The 20,419-nt window shown below is 37.1% G+C and overlaps 2 protein-coding genes across 2 annotated transcripts; one reads left to right on the top strand and one right to left on the bottom strand.

Annotated features, from left to right (window-relative positions):
- Positions 1-111: 111 nt before the first annotated feature.
- Positions 112-9,814, bottom strand: cdc42l (cell division cycle 42, like). The gene is made up of 6 exons (XM_058746293.1): positions 9,658-9,814; positions 8,659-8,763; positions 8,323-8,395; positions 3,480-3,589; positions 1,947-2,144; positions 112-1,840 (listed from the first exon to the last, which is right to left on the bottom strand). The coding sequence occupies exons 2-6, from the start codon at positions 8,761-8,763 to the stop codon at positions 1,751-1,753; spliced, it is 576 nt and encodes a 191-aa protein (XP_058602276.1). The 5' UTR covers positions 9,658-9,814; the 3' UTR covers positions 112-1,750.
- A 1,424-nt stretch (positions 9,815-11,238) lies between these two features.
- On the top strand, positions 11,239-18,505 carry mlf2 (myeloid leukemia factor 2). The gene is made up of 8 exons (XM_058746292.1): positions 11,239-12,036; positions 12,164-12,272; positions 14,352-14,393; positions 14,514-14,567; positions 16,204-16,332; positions 17,364-17,523; positions 17,664-17,881; positions 17,991-18,505. Exons 1-7 carry the CDS (start codon positions 11,993-11,995, stop codon positions 17,876-17,878), a joined length of 753 nt encoding a protein of 250 aa, XP_058602275.1. The 5' UTR covers positions 11,239-11,992; the 3' UTR covers positions 17,879-17,881; positions 17,991-18,505.
- The last annotated feature ends 1,914 nt before the right edge of the window (positions 18,506-20,419 follow it).

Genomic DNA, 20,419 nt, shown 5'->3' with positions numbered 1-20,419 from the left:
ATAATAAAAATATCTTACTGACCCCCAAACTTTTGAACAGCAGCATGCGTGGCACACACTAAAAAAAAATCATGTAATCTAAAAAAAAAAAATACAGGATAGAAATACAGCTGTGTGTCAGTCGCACCGCTTTTATTACAAATATAGTGAGATTCCAAACACCGCAGAACTTGACTAAGAAAAGGCCACATTTCAAACCATCATCATTATCATTCTCGGTTATCCTCCTTTTTATTCACACGACTGTTAAGATCGGTTATTCAAAATATTACATTTCAAATTGTTATTTTATTAATAAATCACAATCAGATGGTACTCTAGCAAAAAAAATAAAAAAAATAAAATAAAAAGTCATTTAAAAAAAAAACTCAAATGTCACCACTATTCATTCACCCAAGAGTAAAACAGTAATACATTTAATACATCATACTCGGTCAAAATAAAAAGAGAAAAAATAAAATAAAAAATAAAAAAAATAAAATTCAGTTTTCTAATGGCCAGCAGAAGGCACTGCATGGCTCGAGAGTAAATGCACTTAAGAGAGATTCTAGGAGCATGAACCACAGAAGAAGAGAACAGTCTGGCTCATACAGGAAGAAACAAATGCTTGTGAACTAAAATCCATTGCCTCCCACTCAAGTCCCAAACTCTCTTATAAACCATATAACACAGGTCACTCAGGAGGGGGTGTGGCCATAGTGTGTAATTTCTATGGCCATAACACTCTGATCCAACATTAAAATTGCAAAAATATCTAAAATTGTTATTGTTTATTTTTGTATATGTTCTGTTTCAATGCCACTGTCAGTGATTAGAGCTAATTATATGCCCAAACCAATCACGTTAGCTTGCTTTTGTGCCAGATCAAGTCCAGTACATATAAACAACAGTATGTGAACCACATGTAAAACAGAACCTGCCTACAGCTGTCATGCGAGTCCAGCATCTAGAACTGGCAAAACTGCAACATTAAAAACTGGAAAACGGACCCCATAACAACACTAAAAGGCAAATTTGTCAAGAATAGCTTTTGTGCCTATTGCAATATTGCGACGTGGCGAAAATGCTCAACTGAGGAGATTCAAGAAAGCTGAAATCAGCTTCTGTACGCACACTATCCACAGGTTACAGAGCAAATAGCTGAGCCCTGCAGAAGTGTTCATCAGAGCAGTCAGCATGTTCGGCTTTACACTTTATGAAATGTGCTGTTTATAGACATTGTGTGCTAACCATTCTTGTGCGGCTTAGAGAAAAGCATGTGTCAGAGACAAACCCACGTTTGTCCAGCAAAAGCATTTCAAAAAATAATTTTGGATGGCGATCAGAAACCTGAAGCATATAATCTCATGTATTTGTGCCACTTTGTCACACTTTTTTTTGGATTGATTACATGTAACTGACACTTAAAGCATTAAAGTGAATCTATATGTTGTTCAGCAAGACATCACATGCATAAAGTGCGCCTAAATCTTTTTTTTTTTATCGTTATGTTCTTTATTTGCAGGGGTGCTATTGGTTCCAGGGTTCTCTAATTTCTTCTGTTGTTCTAGAAACATTTATAAAAGGCACAGTGTGCATTTGTTTGCAATACCATTTTTGTTGCCAAATTTTTGTTCCCATAATTTTTCCCAATTATAACTCTCTGCACTCCAAACCCCAAGCCCTACCAACCTTAAAAAAAACCCACCAGAATGTTTCTTTTTCTTTGCCTCTCTTGTTGGAGTGAGTGCATCACCCACTGCTTGTGTTCCTACAAAAGGACGCAGCGCTTCTTGGGTTTGGTCTCCGGAGGTTCAAGGGCGGCGAGTATCGCCTCGTCGAATACATTCTTCAGGCCTCTCTGTAAGAAAGAGATCATAAAATGTCATTTGCAGTGGGTCATGTGAGTGATGATAAGTGAGTAGAGCTGTTATGTCATCACGGGTGTGCGCGGCTGCTCTTTTAACCTGTGTGAGGGCGGAGCACTCCACGTATTTGACAGCTCTGAGGTCTCTGGCCAGCTTCTCCCCACTCTCGGGTGATATGGGGCGCTGCTTGTTTTTGGCAAGTTTTTCCACAGTGTTACTGTCATCCCTCAGGTCAACCTGAGTGCCCACCAGAAGGAATGGAGTGCGTGGACAGTGGTGAGAGATCTCTGGTACCCACTTAGAGAAAGAGAGAGGAGAAAAGAACTGGTAAGACAGTGCCTAGAAAGCTATTCAAAGGGCAATCAGAACAAACAACTTGCAATTTAAACCCATTTCCGAGTTAATATATATGACAAGAAAGAAATTTTCAAATTTAAAATTAAAATGACTTTAAAATATACATAGCATATAAAGAAATATGCTACAGTACAAGTTCAGTAAGTTTTTATTAATTAATACTTTCTTTCCACAAGGAAGCAAATGATTAAAAGTGACAAACATTTATAATGTTACAATGTTCTATTTCAAATAAAGGTTGTTCTTGTGAACTTTCTATTCATCAAATAATAACATCAAACATAATATAACTGCATCCTTGGTGAGCATTTTTCAAAAACCAAACTTTTGAATGGTAGTGTGTGTGTGCAAAACTGTGCATACTAGAAATAATAATAAACCTCATAAATTACTCAAAAAATAACGAATGGCCCTTGTGGGGCCATTACATTTTGAACTTGAATTCTCTGTACTGTCTTTATCTTACAAATTAATCTGTGCTGCCTATTTTCACATACATTTTCTGTTTCAGTTCCATACTCCAAAAATGGTAAAAAGGTCCTCCACGTTAGACAATATTAAACAGTTTATTAAGCATTTTATTGCTTAAAAAAACAGCTTCTTAAGGAGACTGTGAAGTGATACAGGAAACATGAAACTAGCACCACTGTGCAGGAAATCAGTTCCTTAAATAGACTGTAAAACCGCAGACTGTAAAAAAACAAAACAAACAAAAAAAAAGGCAGAGAATGCTGCAATTGATCAATCATAACTAGCTAAGTAAAAATCTTAATTTAAAAGTATATATTTACACTTTAAATCTAAATAGAAAACCACTGACAAATATGCAACTGAAAGAACGTTACAAAAATACAGCATTTCTCCAGAAATCTGATATTTCTCAGTAATGAATGTGCTTTTCATGTACGCTTTTGATCAGTTTAAATACATCTCAGGTCTATTCACATGAGTTCCATTCTCCAAGTCCAGCAGGAAAATCAGGTAATGCTAAAGAGTGCTTTAGTGACACTAAACAACATGTGACGTCAGTGTCATCCAACTAAAGCCTGACTGTATGAAACATATAATGCTGTTAAAGCAAGTATCGATACCGTAAAGTATCTGTACATGAAACTATACCATAGATATGGCATTGAAATGCTAAATCGTGACAGTTTAGTATACTATCAATAACAAATGTCAATAAACCTATCAGAGAAAGGTGGTTCTTTCAGGTTTTGATTTCCCAAACTGTGAGACCAGGAAGAAAGCAGAAAGTATTTGATGAAAAACTACCTTCTCTTTCACATTCTCAAAGGAGGAAGGAGAAACAACAGAGAAGCAAACAAGGAAGACGTCTGTCTGTGGATAGCTGAGAGGCCGAAGTCTGTCGTAGTCTTCCTGACCTGAGAAAACAAGAACAGACGCAATTCATTACCACCTCTCTTCAGCTCCGAGAGTCATTCGAGATGAACACAACAGCTAAAACTGAAGAGAAATCCAATGCATCTTAAAATAAAACCGCTACAGATAATTATAAATTAATGTACACAATGTTTAAAAGTTTAGTGTCAATAAAAATTTGAAGTGGTTTTGAAAATAAGTGTCTTATGCCAACCAAGGTGAATTTATTTGATCAAAAATACAGTAATACTTTAAGTATTTAGTAATACTTATTTTAAGATATTTATTTAAAACATTATTCATTAAAACATTAATAATAATGTTAAGACAGCTTCTTAATATTTTTGTGGACACGATACATTTTTTACAGGATTATCTGAATAGAATGGTGAAAAAAAGAGCATTTATTTGAAATATGCATGCTTACTGAATAAAAGTATTAATTTCTTGAAAGAAAATAAAACTTACTGACCCTAAACTTTTAAACGGCAGTGTATCAACGAACATGGTGGAATTTAGTGCTGTGTTCGATACGACAATGTATCGTCACAGAGATTTGAGATATTTCGATATTGTGGCACGTGTGCAGCAGTGGACTGCGCTTAATTTGATCACCGTTTAAAGCGCCCCTATTATGTGTTATGAAAGGTTCATATTTTGGTTTTAGGAGTCCCCAACAACAGGTTGACTTGCATGCAAGGTCAAAAAAACACTTTTTCATTGTCATATAATATGCATTTATTTTTACCTTATTTGCTCAATGACTCCCAAACAATTAGTTTAACGATTCATTTTTCCAAACCCCTCCTTTGTGTAACGCTAATTTGCGGTGATTGGTGTGATTGGTCGATTTCATTTCCATTTTATCATGCCTGTAATGCCTGATAAAGCAGCATTTGTGAGTGCAGTGCTACTTTGTGTACAGCCGTTTCCGGGGAAACCGATATATTATCACTCCACTAGTGACACATAGTGGCAAAGAATGAATTTGCATTTTTCATTCAGACCAACGCAAAAATTGACTGATGGTCAAGTTTTCCCAGGTCTGCACACGCAACAAGTAGGCGGGCAATATGCTAATGTTTCATGCTGACGTCAACATGAAACGGCTTGGGATTCGTTTTAAAAACGACTCGTTTCAATGATTCAGAGTCGACTCTTTTGAGAGAGAATAATTTTATACACGGTGCTCTTTCAGATTTAAAACTTTGCAGGATGTTTTCATTCACTTAGAGCTGTGTTACACACTGCATGAAAGGTACATTTTCAAAAATCCATAATAGGGGCACTTTAAAATGGAGTAGAAAAGTGAGAGGTTTCTAAAAAAAAATAATGAATAGAGCATAATATATAGGCTACAAGAAGGTTTAATCTGGCTGCAGAGGAACACAACTGGGTTGCCTGATATAATGAGACGTAATCCCCGAAACGGAAATATCTGCTAAGGACGTGTTCACACTTGGCGTCTTTTTTGACAAGAAAAAGTTGACAAGATCGCTTTAGTAAAATAAAAAGCTGGCAGCGTTTGGTTTACAAATAGCAGTCGAGGGCGTCTTTTGTTGCTATAACAACAGCTGCAACAGTGGCCTATCGCTGTGTGTGGCAGAAATGTTGAGAAAAAGTAAAAAGTTGGCTCTTGCGTTACCTTTTGAAGTTAATGGGGAGGAGAATGTCAGTTCACAACAATGTTTGTGGGTGTGCACATTATAAGGGAAGGAAACAGTATGGTGCTTATAACAATTTAGTCCAGGTTGGATGAAGCACGGTTTGTGGCATATTTTAGACTAATGCCGAGTTCACACTGCATGATTTTCAAAGTCATCGGATCACTGTTGTTTTCACACTGCACGACTATCTGGGGTAGCATTCAGTCGCTGCTGTGTTCACATTGCACGATGGATCGGCGACAGGAGGTTACACACTGCATGATTTTACAATAGAAAGAATCGCCGCCAGATCTGTCTGCTCCGCAAACTAAAGCCAAACGCGCGCAAGAAGTGATAAGGTAATAACGCAAGATCACGCTGATATTATGGTCCATAAGTCCTCCCCAAACACACAATAATTAACAAAGATGACTTGTTAACAAACATACTTCTGCTGGGAAATTTTTATATACACAAATCTAAGTAGCCTACTTGAAAGTGAAACCAAACATGTTGTGCATTTTATAATGAGTTTATTTCTTATAAATTATTGAGTTTATTGCCTATAAAAGCACTCAAAGTGATGAAAAAGAAAAAAATTCAATAAATCTCTTGTCCTTTATAGAAGAATATTATTTACAGGAAAAACCCTAGCCCCTTCATCATCATGTAGCCTGCCTGTTCTGTATATTCTAATGTAAAAATGTAAACATGTTGTTTGCGGCTAACGTTAATCGCTTTGCAAAAAAAAAAAAAATAAAAAAGGCCCCGAACTTCCCGCTGCCCTGTATCTTGCTCTCTCATTGGTTGTAGGTCATCGATGTATTTTTCAGTCAGAACTCATTCACACAGCAGGATTGTGAATCGCCAACAGCTCCAGATATTTAGCATGGCAAATATTTCACGGGCGTCGGCGATGTATCGGCGATTCTCTCAGATCGCGTCTTTGATAATTCACACTGCGCGATTGTCACTCGTGTGAACGAGCACCGATTTGCCTCCGATTTTGGCCATTTGTTGGCGATTTATCAAAACCTATTGGCACAAAAATCGGGCTAAAATCGTGCAGTGTGAACTTGCCATAAGTTAGATACAGATTTGTGCTCATATACAACTTCTTGCACTCCGAAACTAGTACGAACTAATCTACCGGCTATCTTTTCCATTTTTCTTGTTGTTTTTGTTATGGAAACGACTCACCACTCGCTTGTCATTGGTCAGCTGTCAAAAAGGCGCTTGACGTAGAGTGTTTTTTTCAGAAAAGTTTAACTTTTTTCAACTTGAAAAGATGCTCTGAACTGCAGAAAAAGACACCAGCGGTGGTGTTTTAAAAAGCACTCAGGACTTTTTTTGAAAACACGGTTTACTCCATATGATTATAATATAAAACAAACGCTGGCAGCTTCAAAAAAGACACCAAGTGTGAACATAGCCTAAGTGTGTTACTTTATCTTTGTCAACCTGGCAACCACGTGCACGAATGCTCTCTCCACTGTGGATAAACACGCTTGCTTTCTGAAAACACCGGTAAGCTTACAGTTTAGCGATCTCCACTATTTGATATTCTATTCTCAGAAAAGTGTAATTCATCAAGTGTCCATTTATGAGAGAGAGAGAGAGATGCTGTGTATGTATGAATTACCACTGTATTAACAGTAAAGCTGTGGCTTTAATTCCTTTAGAAACAATGATGTTACCAGCTCTCTAATGTAGCTCTTGAACGATTAAGCTATTTTATTGATAAAATATGTGATTTTCACCCTATTATACCCATTTAATTCTATAGATTGTAGGATCAATGTTTATAGTAAATCAACATGCAATTTGAAATCCTATTAAAGAAGGGGTAGGCATTCCTGGAGTGCCGCTGTCCTGTAGAGTTTAGCTCCAACCCTAATCAAACACACCTGAACAAGCTAATCAAGGTCTTCAGAATTACTAGGGCTACAGGCAGGTGAGGTTTTTTTTCAGGGTTAGAGCTAAACTCTGCAGGACATCGGCACTCCAGGACCGATGTTGCCTACCCCTGTATTAAAGGGATCCCCGGGTATTAAGACATGTATAGCTTAATATAACGTAAACAATGTATCTTATTGAAATATGTAGTAGAAAACCCATGAAAATGTATGTTACTTAAAAAAAACAACAACATCGTTTTTTGGACAATGGGGGCGCCATTATTTTACGTGCACAATACATTCAGCGTCGATGACGTCAAATGGCTACTGAAAGAGCTTACAAACGGCTGAGACAAGAAAGCTAGATGCCATCCTATGCCGACGCTAATCATGACTCGCAGCCACTAGAGGAGTTTCTCAGCACGGATTTCCCTCGAGATCCGGGGCGTTTACACTCCTTTGGGGAAAAATCTATGGTACAGCATTTGGTTTATACCTATACTTATATCCATCGCCAACTGTAAGCTCTTTCAGTAGCTGTGGTCATCATATCAGTATTTTATTTTCCGAGTTTCTATTCCGAGTTGTGTTGTGGTAAAAATAGCAACAGCTATTAGCTCACGGAGTGCAACCATTTTACGTTATCAAAATAATGGCGCCCCCCATAGTCCAAAATATGTATAAAACCATGTGATTTTTAAAAATAACAAATCTTAAATGGATTTTCTACTACATATTTCAGTAAGAGACATCATTTCCGTTATATTAAGCCATACAAGTCTTAATACCCAGGTATCCCTTTACCATTTTTTAACAAGTCTCAGTCTGAACAAGCAGGTTGGATATAAAATTGTTTTTATCGTCTTCAGAGCATAATATGCATATGCATAATATGCAGAGCAAATACGGTATCCAAATGCACATTTTCTCTCACTTGTCCTCATTTAACATTCACTAGATAGTGAATAGTGAATGAGTCAGCGGATCTGGACACAGTATGAATTGATGCATAAAATGCCTGTCCCTTATTTTCCCATAAGTTCAGTGCCATTTTTCCATCTTTTTTTTTTCCAAAGCAACAGCTATTTCCTCATATCGCTTTGCATTATGTTGACACTTAAATCACTATTATGCTAACAAGAATCAAATCAGATTCATGTCAAGTGTAAAGAAAGCCCCAGACTGCATTACCTGCGGTGTCAAAAAGCCCCAGTGTATACGGTTCACCTCCAATCATCACTGTGACAGCATAGTTATCAAAAACCTGTAAAACAATCACAAAAACATCTAGTTCACACACAATGTACATCACATTTTAGTTCAGACAACACTAAACATACAATAATAACAATGTTTCAGACTAATCAAATATCCTACAAAATACTCACATACATCAGTTCCTAGTTTTAAACAGCACAAAGCACACACAACAAATAATAGCTGGCATTATTACTCATAATCATTCGATCACTGTGCCCCCTCCCCCTGAACCTCTGTCCCAGAGCCCACCACCCTTTACTCAGTTACCGTGGGAACATATTCAGAGGGGAATTTGTTGGTTGTGTATGAGATGAGGAGGCAGGTCTTTCCGACAGCTCCATCTCCAACCACCACACACTTTATGGTCTGCATCTATATAGAGAGAGAGATTGAAAATCAGGTTATTACTGGTATTCTCATGGGATTCAGAAATACCTTTGAGTGAATCATTTGTTTTGAGTAGTCCCAGCGTTCACTGTTCCCACTGTTACACAATTAGACAGGTTGAACGCATTTAACAAAACTGCCAATAATGTGATGTGATTTGATTTCACAGACAAAAGCAGGCATACAGAAATACTTCTACAAGAATGTGTCCTGTCTTATTTGCTTCCGCATATTAACGCTACTGAGAAGAAGGCTCGACTTTGTCACTTTGTCGTATCAATATCGTCTGGTTTTCAGCTACATTACCGTTTCTGAATGATTTTACTTTGACATTAGACTTTAATTAAAGTGTTCGTCCAAAGTAATTACTACATTTGGAGTCCAATTTGGGACGATAAAACAACTGAATAGCATGTAGCTTGAAAGTAAAACACTGATTAACCTGTGTGTCGTTTATTCAAAGCCGTTTTTTCTAAACTTAAGATGATACGTGTTTTATTCATACTAAAAGTCTGATTTTACATTAGAATAATTGAATTATGTTCCACCACCAATAAAGTTAAACACTTCGCCTGATAAATTTACTTAATTAAATACTACAGTAAATGGCAAAGAAATGTGGAGTTTGTGGTGACAACAGTAAACGAAATAAATCTTTGGGAGATCTGTAAGCAGTGAAGTAAATCAAAGTTTTGTTTAATGAGGGCGACAGGATGCTGCGAGGCTAAGCTAACGCGCTAGCACTGCTGAGAGGGCCACAAATCATCCTAAATCAAAATTACACAACGGTAAAGACCGACCTAAAACGTGTAGTGTTTAACAACCGTTTGATAGGTTAAAAGCCAAATAAAATAATGTTACAGATTACGAATTGCTTACCGTTCCTCTCCGGCGACTAGGCGTTGGTTACGTCCGGGTTTGAGAGTATCAATCTGACGTGAATGAAAGCGAAAAAGCGTCTCGTCGTAGTTCCTGCGAAATCCAGACTGCCCACCCTGCGCACACGCCCAACACGGGTTGTAGTTCCTATTAAGAGGCCTACAGATAGGACTACAGCTTTACTTTATGGTTAAAGACGACCGAGGGATTTTCACATAGTAGTTTATAAATCCAAATGGAATATATTTTAAAAACACACAAACTAGAATGGAAAGAATGTGGGCCAATAGTCTGAGAAATGCTTCCATTTCTTATTTCATTTTACATACTATATTAATACATACAATTTATAATAAAAAAAACATAATATTTGAAATCAACACGCTAGAAGGCTGCTAAACCCACAGTTTTTAATATGCACTCTTAAATATAAAGGTTCTTTATTGGCGTCAATGGTTCCACAAAGAAACTTTTCATTCCACAAAAGGTTCTTTACAGTGGAAAAGGGTTCTTTAGATTTTTAAAATGTTCTTCACACTAAGAAATAAATGGTTCTTTTAAGAGCTGTTATTGAAAGGTTCTTTGGGGAACCAAAACTGGTTCTTCTATGGCATCGCTGTGAAACCCACCATTTGGAACCTTTATTTTTACGAGTGTACATATTATAAACCCAAAAGGGTGGGTGCATGGAGAACAAATTTAATTTTGTGCAGTCAAAGGTTTTAGACAAACTGCTATGGCTAAATATTTGAAGAGTAATAAAATACCTATTTTTAAAAATCTGAATTAATCTAAAATGCAATACAATGAATAAAGCTTGTCAGTAGGATATACATGTACAATCACGTGACTGAATTCGGTAACGAGTGGAAAGATGGCTTTACTCTGTCGATGAGAGATTCTCTGCTCACGCCTTGTGTACTGCCATCTAGCGACGTGACAGAAGACAGGCAATAAACTATCATTTTTCGGTTTAATCTTGAAATTCATCATTCAGCTTAAAATTGGTTATAAGAAATACATTGATATTAAAGAAATACACTCTTCGCGTTCAATTTCTAAATACTGCAACAAAGGACCGATAGATAAAATAAGTATTTTAACATGATAAAAGCCCCCTGCCTGCCTAATATATATATATATACACACAGTTACATTTATTGGTACTTTATTATTTTATATTTTGCACACAATATTGCAAAATCATCAGTACGTGTTTTACGTGCACTCACACAAAAAAGACAGAAAAGAAAAAAGAGGTCCAAATAATATTAATAAAATTAAATTAAACAAAAAGATAAATTAACAAGCACTAAAGACATACAGCTCATTATTTTCTCACATTTCCAAAACATTGTACAACATACCTGTTTATGTCTAAGCGTGACATTAATAATGCTCGTAAAATCAATAAGATAACCCTCAAATGTGAGGACCAGGAGTGACACTTAAAAATAAAATGACCTCCATACAAATGATCAAGTGATGACCAAAATATAACGGGATCGGAGCCAAAAACAGTAATTTTGAGAGCCGCGCTTAAACTTTTATCTTCCTTCACCGGAATGTGCGCAGCGCTCTTCCCCTCCTCTTCCTCCCCCTCCCATCTCTCTTTTCTGTTGACGTTTGGCTTTTGTGCCTGTTTTACTAAATGCGCGTAATCTTCCCATCAAAAGCATCCCTTCTTCACTGGACTCTATTTTTTAGTGACAGCGCGTGACATGGCATCGACTCTGATGTAGTGCGTTCCGAAATAAATCGCGTGAATCTCTCAGAAGCGCAAGATATTCGCCCAAGATCTTCAAGGTTTTGTTTCCTTTGTCATACTGTCTTCCTGTGCTCATCTGCGGAGGTTATTTCCGTCGGTCCGTCTGCTCTGCGTGCTGCTGTTTTTCTCGCCAGCTGGATAAAATTCACCTTGACTTGTTTCTCCGAAGCCCGCCGTGGTTGTAAACAAATCATTTCCGCACGCATGTTATAATGTTAGGCTAGCAATCTGAAATAGCTCGCAGGCTGTTATGGATTAGCACCTGTCTGGAATATTCGACGGTATTCGCGTAGGTATAAATGTTCTGCAGAGCTACTTTAGTATATCAGGGTGTTTTATCCATCTCGCTCGGTAAATTGATGGTTTGTATTGTGATTAGGTAATAGAGCGCGCAGGCCAGATTGTATAATTCTCCAGTTGAGAGTGTTTCGCATATCTGGCAAAGGGAACTTGATGATTGGTTGACCAATTACGAGCTCCTGAGCTGCTGTTGTGTTGGATTTTGATTAAAGAGACTTAAGTTTATTTGCTGGCGCAAGTTCAACCAACCAAGAAAGAACAACAACAATGTTTCGCTATTTAAATGATGTAGATGACAGCCCATACATGATGTGAGTATAAGTACTATCAAAATGACAACATGTATTTGAGGTTAACATCATAATCCATTAGTGCTTTAAAATAAATTCTAAGTACATTTTATGACTGGAAAATGTTGTGCATGTTATGTCGTGACAGGGATCCGTTCGCAGCACACAGACACCAGATGAGGAGTCTCTTTGGGTCTTTTGGGATGGACCCGTTTCCTCTCACCCCTCAGATCCAGCATCCACGTACACGCTTGCAGGTGCACATTAGGGCTGTAAAAAGGGCTTGATTTACAGATTTCTAACCCTTGTGTTGTGTGCAAAAATTGTTCAGCTAAGTTGTTCCTGATCAAAAATGACCTGCCTTTAAAAACCAACAGGGTCTGGCTGCAGACATGCACTTGCACTCTCAGACACCTGCACTTCCACAAGTGGCATCACTTGCAGTCTTTTTTTATTTTATTTTATTTAGTAATTTTTTTTTTAAATTGAATCTCTCAACGTGTTTACACAAGTAGCCAGGTGGTGAAGACAAGAAAAAAGAAACTAAATTACAATGTCACTTGCAATTGCCACCTGCACTCTCCACTACCTACGACGGTATGTAGAAAACCATAAACGCTTAATATTGCTTAATGTGTTAAGATGCTATTAAAATATCAAATTCAATATACAGCTTATTAATATAATGTATATGTATATAGTGTTTAGACCTCAAAATGTGGTATAATGGACTAAGATTATAAAGACCAAGCTCAATATGCTCCTCTTCATATTAAAACATAATTAATATGTACAAATAACAGGTGAGCCCAGAATAAAGGCAACGCACAAAGTTTCACGATTTCACATTTAGAATAAACTGTCATCATTGTCTTTGTCCATTAAACTACATTATGTGTTTTATTTATAATGATTTTCTATGGAAGGAAAACGTTTAACGTGCAATTTAAAGCATTGCGTTCTGGGCTTGTCTTCTTGCCTGTACGGAGTTGGTCCTTTTAATATCACTTAATGCATTTATTAATGCGCGTTCATATGGTCTGTATAGTTTGCATCAACAATAAGAATGAATTTGGTCTTGATCAGCTTAGTCCATTATGCCACATTAAGCGTCTTGCTGTATGGGAGGAAAAGTGAAAGTTTGCTCGTTATGTTTTAATGGACACATGCTTGCCTTGTAGTACATTACATTAATGAATGATATATCGAATTTGATATTTTAATAGCATTATCTTAACACATTAAGCCATATGTAGTATATAGTGTTTATGGTTTTCTACGGGAGGAAAGTGCTTAACAAGAGACTTTGCCCATTGCTTTCATATTCTGCTGTTCTGTGGCCACAGATTTGCTTGTCTTGTCTTTTTCTCCTACAGATGACTTTGAGGACCCTGTATGTTATGGTACTAAACTAGTTTTAATCATTTAACCACCACAGCGTCTTGTGTCCACAATTTGTGTGGATTGCAAGTGACGTCGCAGGTGGCGATTGCGAGTGACAATGTAATTTAATTTCTTTTTTCTTGTCTTCACCAACTGGCTACTTCTGTAAAATGTTGAGAGATTCAATAAAAAAAAATAATTAATAAATAAAATAACATTTAAAAAGACTGCAAGTGACGTCACTTGCGGAAGTGCAGGTGTCTGAGAGTGCAAGTGCATGTCTGCAGCCAGACCCTTCTCTTAAAAACTGCTTGTAAATCTCTCATTATTCTATATTACCACCAAATCTTGGAAAAATGTTCTTTTGTTTTCTTTCAGTTAGTACAGGTTTTGTATTTCTTTTTAGAACTGATTGGTCATAGGCCTCTTGAGCTTACGATTGAGTGAAAGAGAAAAACATTTTCATTTGTGAATAGTTTTGGCAATGTTCATTCAAAAACTGAAGTGAATAAACTGCAAAGTTCTGAAAAGAAATTCAAAACCTGTGGTAATAGAGAGAAAACAAGTTGATAAAAAGATTGAATCCAGTGTTTAGTAGTAATATTGCATAAGAAATTCATAAGCGAGTATTTTTGGGCTGGTCATTTTTGACTGCGAACATCACAAGTGAAACAAGGTGGGAAAAAATTATCAATCATCATTTTGAGCCAAATCATTAAGCTTTAGTCCAGTTTGATAACATTAATTAGCATTTTCTGGAAAAAGAAAATCCTGTCTTGGTCAAAATGACTGGAACACAACATGAGGGTTAAATGATTCTGTTAATATGTTTACTGTCATTTTGATGCTAAATTCAGCATCTCTGCAATTTGTCTCAGTTGTACTTGTCAATGTTTATGAGTGATTTTAGGCTTGTATTGAAGATTAAAGTGTCCATATTTTACCCTTTGTAGCCACAAGCTGGAGCCTTGGCCCCCTTCGGCATGATGGGAATGGTATGACGTCTTGACTTTACAAAGAAGTTCACTCATTTGATTAATGGCAGAAATGGTGCAGCATTGTAAGTTTTTACACTAGTGCATTTTGCGATTTTTCTGTTTTTTTTTTTTTCTTAGGGTGGAGGTTTCTTGGACATGTTCAGCATGATGAGTGGAATGATGGAGAACATGGTGAGTTTCAGAGTGGCCTAACAGCCTTGTTGAAAGACTGCGGTTTATAGTTTAAGAATATTCCATTTGTTAATTGTAAGGGTGCATTATCATTTACAGCTTTTAAAGGGATAGTTCACCCAAAAATGAAAATTCTGTCATTAATTACCAAGCGGCAACCTCCCGGTCTCTGTCTGGATACCAACATGGAAGTGACTTAAACTGCAATTCATCGACTGGCCGCTAGAGACTGGCTCCAAAAGGGAGTCAGTCCCATAGACTCCCCATGTTAAAATGCCCAACTTTACAGCAGAAAAAAAATGTATTTACAGCCTGGTACAAAAAGTGGTTTTGGTCTATATAGCTAATTTTTCCCGTCATTACAACTATGTATGTAGGTGAATTTATTTTGTAATTTTTTTTTAACTCATCTGTTTAAATTATATTAAGCCTTAAAGTTCTGCATATTTAAGGGCATGGCCACTTGAGTGACAGGTGGATTTCCGCTGCTGTCACCACTGTCGTGCTAGGTGGCCATGGTTACAGCAATCAGCTCCACCCCCGTCCTGCCTTTTCGCCCATTTTCAATTATCCAGGAGTGACGTGCTACCAAGATGGCGATGGCCGTCTCCACGCACTTTGAGCTTCAAAAATGCTCTTCAGAAACCTACGGGTGACGTCACGGACACGACGTCCATTTTTTTTTTTTTTATTACAGTCTATGTTAATTACTCGCCTTCATGTTGTTCCAAACCTGTAAGACCTTCGTTCATCTTCAGAACACAAATTAAGATATTTTTGATGAATTCCAAGAGCTCTCTGCCCCTCCATAGACCGCAAGGATCCTTACACAATCAAGGTCCAGAAACGTAGTAAGGACACCGTTAAACAATCCATGTGACATCAGTGGTTCAACAGTAATTTTACGAAGCTACAAGAATACTTTTTATGCGCAAAGAAAACAAAAATAACGACTTTATTCAACAATTCGTCTCCTCTGCGTCACCCTGCCGCCATTTTGGAGAGTATCACATACGTAAACAACGTATGCTGTTCTGTATCAGCAGCACCTTACGTGGATACGTTGTTTACACATTGATCTGAACGTAAACAACGTGTCCGCGTACATACATTGTTTACGTATGTGGTACTCTCCAAAATGGCGTTATAGGATGATGCGGAGAAGACGAATTGTTGAATAAAGTAGTTATTTTTGTTTTCTTTGCGCACAAAGTATTCTCGTAGCTTTGTAAAATTACAGTTGAACCACTGATGTCACATGGATTTTTAACGATGTCCTTACTACGTTTCTGGACCTTTATCGTGTAAGGATCATTGCTGTCTATGGAGGGGCAGAGAGCTCTCGGAATTCAACAAAAATATCTTAATTTGTGTTCTGAAGATGAACGAAGGTTCTTACAGGTTTGGAACAACATTCGAATGAGTAATTAATGACAGAATTTTTAGGTGAACTATCCCCTTAAGCTCGAATAAGTGCAGACTGTGACTTTCAAGTTGCTACCTTTTTAGATTTCACATTGATTAATTTAAAGTCTGTATTAATTCTTTTTATTTTGAGAGAAAACGATTGCACAAATTATTGAGGTTTACTGATCTTAGATCACTCTCTCATAACTTCTGTTTCTTTACTCTGTAGGAACGAATGTCTGGTTCTCCAAACTGCCAGACCTTCTCCTCCTCCACAGTCATCTCGTACTCCTCCACAGACACAGGAGCACCTAAAGTCTATCAGCAAACCAGTGAATTTCTCACTGCTCCCGGGGGTGTAAGAGACACATGGACACACAGCAGAGTGTATTATGCAATAGATATGAAGGGGAATTGGACAGTGATTGATTCTTGAACCCCAGTCTTGAATATATGGTACATAAACGGGTATATACCCATACCCATGACATTCTCCGTCATTTGATCATTATTTGCTAAATTACTTTAGTCCTGCTAGCTAGAAAATGTTGAATGAAAACATAATTGTACCAGACAAACAGCACTGACATTCATGAATAAAGGCCAGTTTGCTCTGCGTTGACAGATGCTGACCAAAGGCAACAGACACTTCATTGGACATCTGTTGTCATTGGTCGGCTATTTTTTTCACTGATTGAACATGTAAAATTCTGTGTTTGTCAGGTCGTTGGTCGGCATCAAGGTGCGCTAATTTCTAAATGAATCTCATTCAGAAGTAGTTAAATTGAAAATAAATAAAAACAATAATAAAAATGCCAAAAACTCATTTTTATGCTATTCGGTTCTGAAAAAAGCTTCTATTGTTACCCATCGGAAGTCTTCAGTCTTATTAGCCAGTTCTTTTTTTTTTTTAATAATCAAAAACACACAGAGGGACTAGTGATGTCTGATTCTCAAGTGAATTACTGTTATAAGCCTACTGTATATAAACCTGATCTTTTTATTTATGCAAATACATACACTGCAACGAGAATTCTGAATCTCCTAACTCTTATAAATGAATCTCAAACAGTTTCTCAATTTATCTGACCCTCTGAACCACAAGTCATTGATTTCATCGTGTCCGACTCCGTGAACCAAGAACCGGTACGGTGTTATGTGGTACTTAAGGCTCATGAGACCTAAATCTGTGTAATCTGAGTTTTACATTTTTATTATTGCAACGATCCCAGCATTTGGCAAGAGAAATTGTTTGACCGTGATAGCCTGGTTAAACTGGATTGCTGATGCTTTGAGAATTTTTTTCCTGTAGTACCACATGTAGAAGTGTCAAAACGGTTGAATCATGCCTAATTGTTTCTTAAATTGCGTATGTTTGTTTTTGTTTAGATCAGAGAGACGCGTCAAACAATGCGGGACAGTGAGAGTGGGCTGGAGCGAATGGCTATAGGGCATCATATTGGTGATAGAGGTCATGTGATGGAACGCTCAAGGAACCGTCTCACAGGAGACCGTGAAGAGAGACAGGACTACTTCAACTTGGAAGAGAGTGAGCCAAATCCCTCTTCTCTCCTTTTTTTTTTTTTTTTTTTTTTTTTCTTCCTGTAACTGCAGGCAACTGCTTAAATGTCGTCTCGGACCTTTGTGAAGAAATGCTCTTATTCACTATTGTAAAAATCACTCTTTCAGGTGAGGCAGCTGCCTTTGATGAAGAGTGGAGGAGAGAGGTGGGCCGGTACCGCCCCCCTAATGCCCGTAGTTTAGACTATGGGCGTGAGCGGAGTGCAGGCGTTGGACAGCAGCTGGCCCTGACAGCGCCTCCGAGCTCCTCCTCCTCTCCCTCGCCTCGCCACGAGTCACCACGCCACCATCCTCCTCACTCTCGTCCACGCTACGACTGGTGAGAGGTACGAATCTCACACGGCCCAAATGAAACTTGTCTGAGTTTGTACGTTATACTCAGCCTTTTTTTTTTTAATTTTTTTTTTTTTATACATGTTGTGCATCTGTTTGCAGGTGACGTTATCTAGCTGATGCTGTGAAGAGAGAAGTGAGGGATAGAGAAGAAAATTATAATTGAGGGGTCAAATGTTTGATAGATCTGAACTGTCTCAATATGTGTAGTCAGCTCCTTACAGGGACGTGTGGTGGCATGAGGTATCATGACACGGGCTGAATTTTTTAGACTGCATCTCTGCTGTGTTGGATTTGGCCTGGCCTGTGTACTTCATACCACGTTACTACTCCCGAAGCATACACACCAGCATTCATCATAATTCAGACAGCTCTTCAACCTTGTGATATATACATACACACAGACATCTTTGTATTTAAATGAATTCTCATGCTTCCAATATTTCAATATCCAAATATTTAATGATACACTACACATATATTTGCGTGCACACACATACACATACACACTCACCGTAAAGTCCATATATGTTTGTGTTTACACTAGGTTATCTGTGGGTTTAACTGTACAATGCTGACTAATTAAACTTAACTAATAAAAAGACCTTGTTACATCATTGGTTGTGCCGTGTTACATCTATGCCTTGATAGTCAGCAAAATGCTTGGTGATCCCACTGAAATCTTTTTCTTTTTTTCTATCGTGAAAATTATGTACATATATACATTACATTACTGTTTAAAATTTGGAGTCTGTAAGATTTAAAAAGAAAAATAAATGAATTCACTTTTATTCAGCCAAGATGCCAACTGATCAAAAGTGACCGTAAAGGCATTTACAATATTACAAAATCTTTCCATTTCAAATAAATGCTGTTCTTTTGAACTTTTCCATAACATTAAGCTGCATAACTGTTTTCCATATTGGTAATAAAAAGAAATGTTGCTTGAGCACTAAACCAGAATGTTAGAATGATTTGTAAAGGATCATGTGGTGCTGGAGTAATGGCTACTGAAAATTCAGCTTTGCCATCACAGGAAAAAAATTACACTAAAATATATTAAAATAGAAAGCATTTTAAATTGTAAAAATATTTTGGAATAGTTTGAAATATTAACAAACATTGTTTTTGCAGTAATGCACTTCATTGGGGAAATGTATTTTGAATGGTTTAAAAGCTAATGTTTTTATTATAATAATTTAATTGTGCGTGTTGTGTGGTCACATTTACTGGCTTTAGTACTAAAGATGCTTGTGGGTTTAATTTATGTTAACAAATGTCTCATGCTAAAATTTATAACTTGTGTGTGTTTTAATGTTTATTATGGCTTGCCCCATAGACTTCTTTTGTGAGTACATCATGGGAAACATCATTTTTGTTCATGTTTTTGATTGTTTATATATCATACACATTTCTTTGGAATAAAATGCATTTTAGCAGAGCACTCCCAATCAGTTTTTAGTAAGAACACACTTAACCATGGAAAAATCTCTGTAATACATGGCCACATAGTTTTCTACTGTTAGTAAGTTATCTTCCTGATCTTTTTTACCTTTTTCTTACCTTCCCTCCTCTTTTCACTGTACGCATTTGTTTGTTCAGTCTCTTATCAGTGCAAGCTTTATCCATTTTTTCCCGTTACTATTTTTTTCATCGTTTTTCACATAAAGGCTCTGTGTTAGTTTATGATTTATTCTTCTATTGTTGTACAGACAGATGTGTGTTAATAGAAGTTAACCCTATTTACCTGTTCTTTTCAGCCAAACCCATCATTTGCTCAGTGCACATCATTTGACTTCACTTGCTAGTTTCTTTGGCCGCCATGGTTGGTTTTTCTTGTTCTGATTTGCTCAGCAACAAGCTCTGGTAATTTTAGCTACATGATATTTGCACTAGCTTTATAGTCAGAGAGAGAGATCTGCTATTATATATATTATATATATGGTACAAATTATGTTAAATATACTTTATTATTATAGTAAATTGATATTTTACTGAAATTTATAGTAAAAATACTGTAATTCATCTGATTTTCTTTTAGTGTGGTGTGGCTCGGTAATGGGCAACACCCTGAACACAAGGTGCAACACTTGGCAGATTGGTTCATAACTGGCGTAATGCACAAAATACATATGTGATGCACACTGCAAAAATCAAACTAAATGTATGTCAGTCCTTCAGAATGGGATGAGGTGATGTAGTTTTGCTTTCATGACAGATCTTAAGCGATATGTAGCCTACCGAGGATTTAGTCCAGTGTTTCATAAATACTTCTCTAGATCTCTAGTTATTTCTTTGCTCTTGTCTTTCCCCAATTTTCTACTTTTTTGTTCTCTATTTTTGAACACTCCTTTGTGAAAACTATATCTGTGACTTTCCCACAGTAGAAAATTCATGAGTATAGGCTACCTGCTGCTGAAGGTCAGTATGATCAGCTTTGGGACATGAGAGACGGCTATAAAAAGAATATTGAAACACTGCTGTGCAGGACAATTGAGAATGTTTTAATAGTGTGTCTGAGCTTGAAACCA

This window comes from Onychostoma macrolepis, chromosome 16, assembly GCF_012432095.1.
Source record: "Onychostoma macrolepis isolate SWU-2019 chromosome 16, ASM1243209v1, whole genome shotgun sequence".
In the NCBI taxonomy this organism is placed as follows: domain Eukaryota; kingdom Metazoa; phylum Chordata; class Actinopteri; order Cypriniformes; family Cyprinidae; genus Onychostoma; species Onychostoma macrolepis.
This window is presented reverse-complemented; position numbering and strand designations above follow the sequence as displayed.

What these genes read in the sequence shown, in the direction of transcription:
- mlf2 (XM_058746292.1), top strand. Translation starts at nt 11,993, where the DNA reads ATGTTTCGCTATTTAAATGATGTAGATGACAGCCCATACATGAT. An exon ending in TTCTCACTGCTCCCGGGGGT is followed by an intron (nt 16,333 to 17,363) that starts GTAAGAGACACA and finishes GTTTTTGTTTAG; the next exon opens with ATCAGAGAGACGCGTCAAAC. An exon ending in CTACTTCAACTTGGAAGAGA is followed by an intron (nt 17,524 to 17,663) that starts GTGAGCCAAATC and finishes TCACTCTTTCAG; the next exon opens with GTGAGGCAGCTGCCTTTGAT.
- cdc42l (XM_058746293.1), bottom strand. Translation starts at nt 8,763, where the DNA reads ATGCAGACCATAAAGTGTGTGGTGGTTGGAGATGGAGCTGTCGGAAAG. An exon ending in GGGGCTTTTTGACACCGCAG is followed by an intron (nt 3,590 to 8,322) that starts GTAATGCAGTCT and finishes TTGTTTTCTCAG; the next exon opens with GTCAGGAAGACTACGACAGA. An exon ending in AGTGCTCCGCCCTCACACAG is followed by an intron (nt 1,841 to 1,946) that starts GTTAAAAGAGCA and finishes TCTTTCTTACAG; the next exon opens with AGAGGCCTGAAGAATGTATT.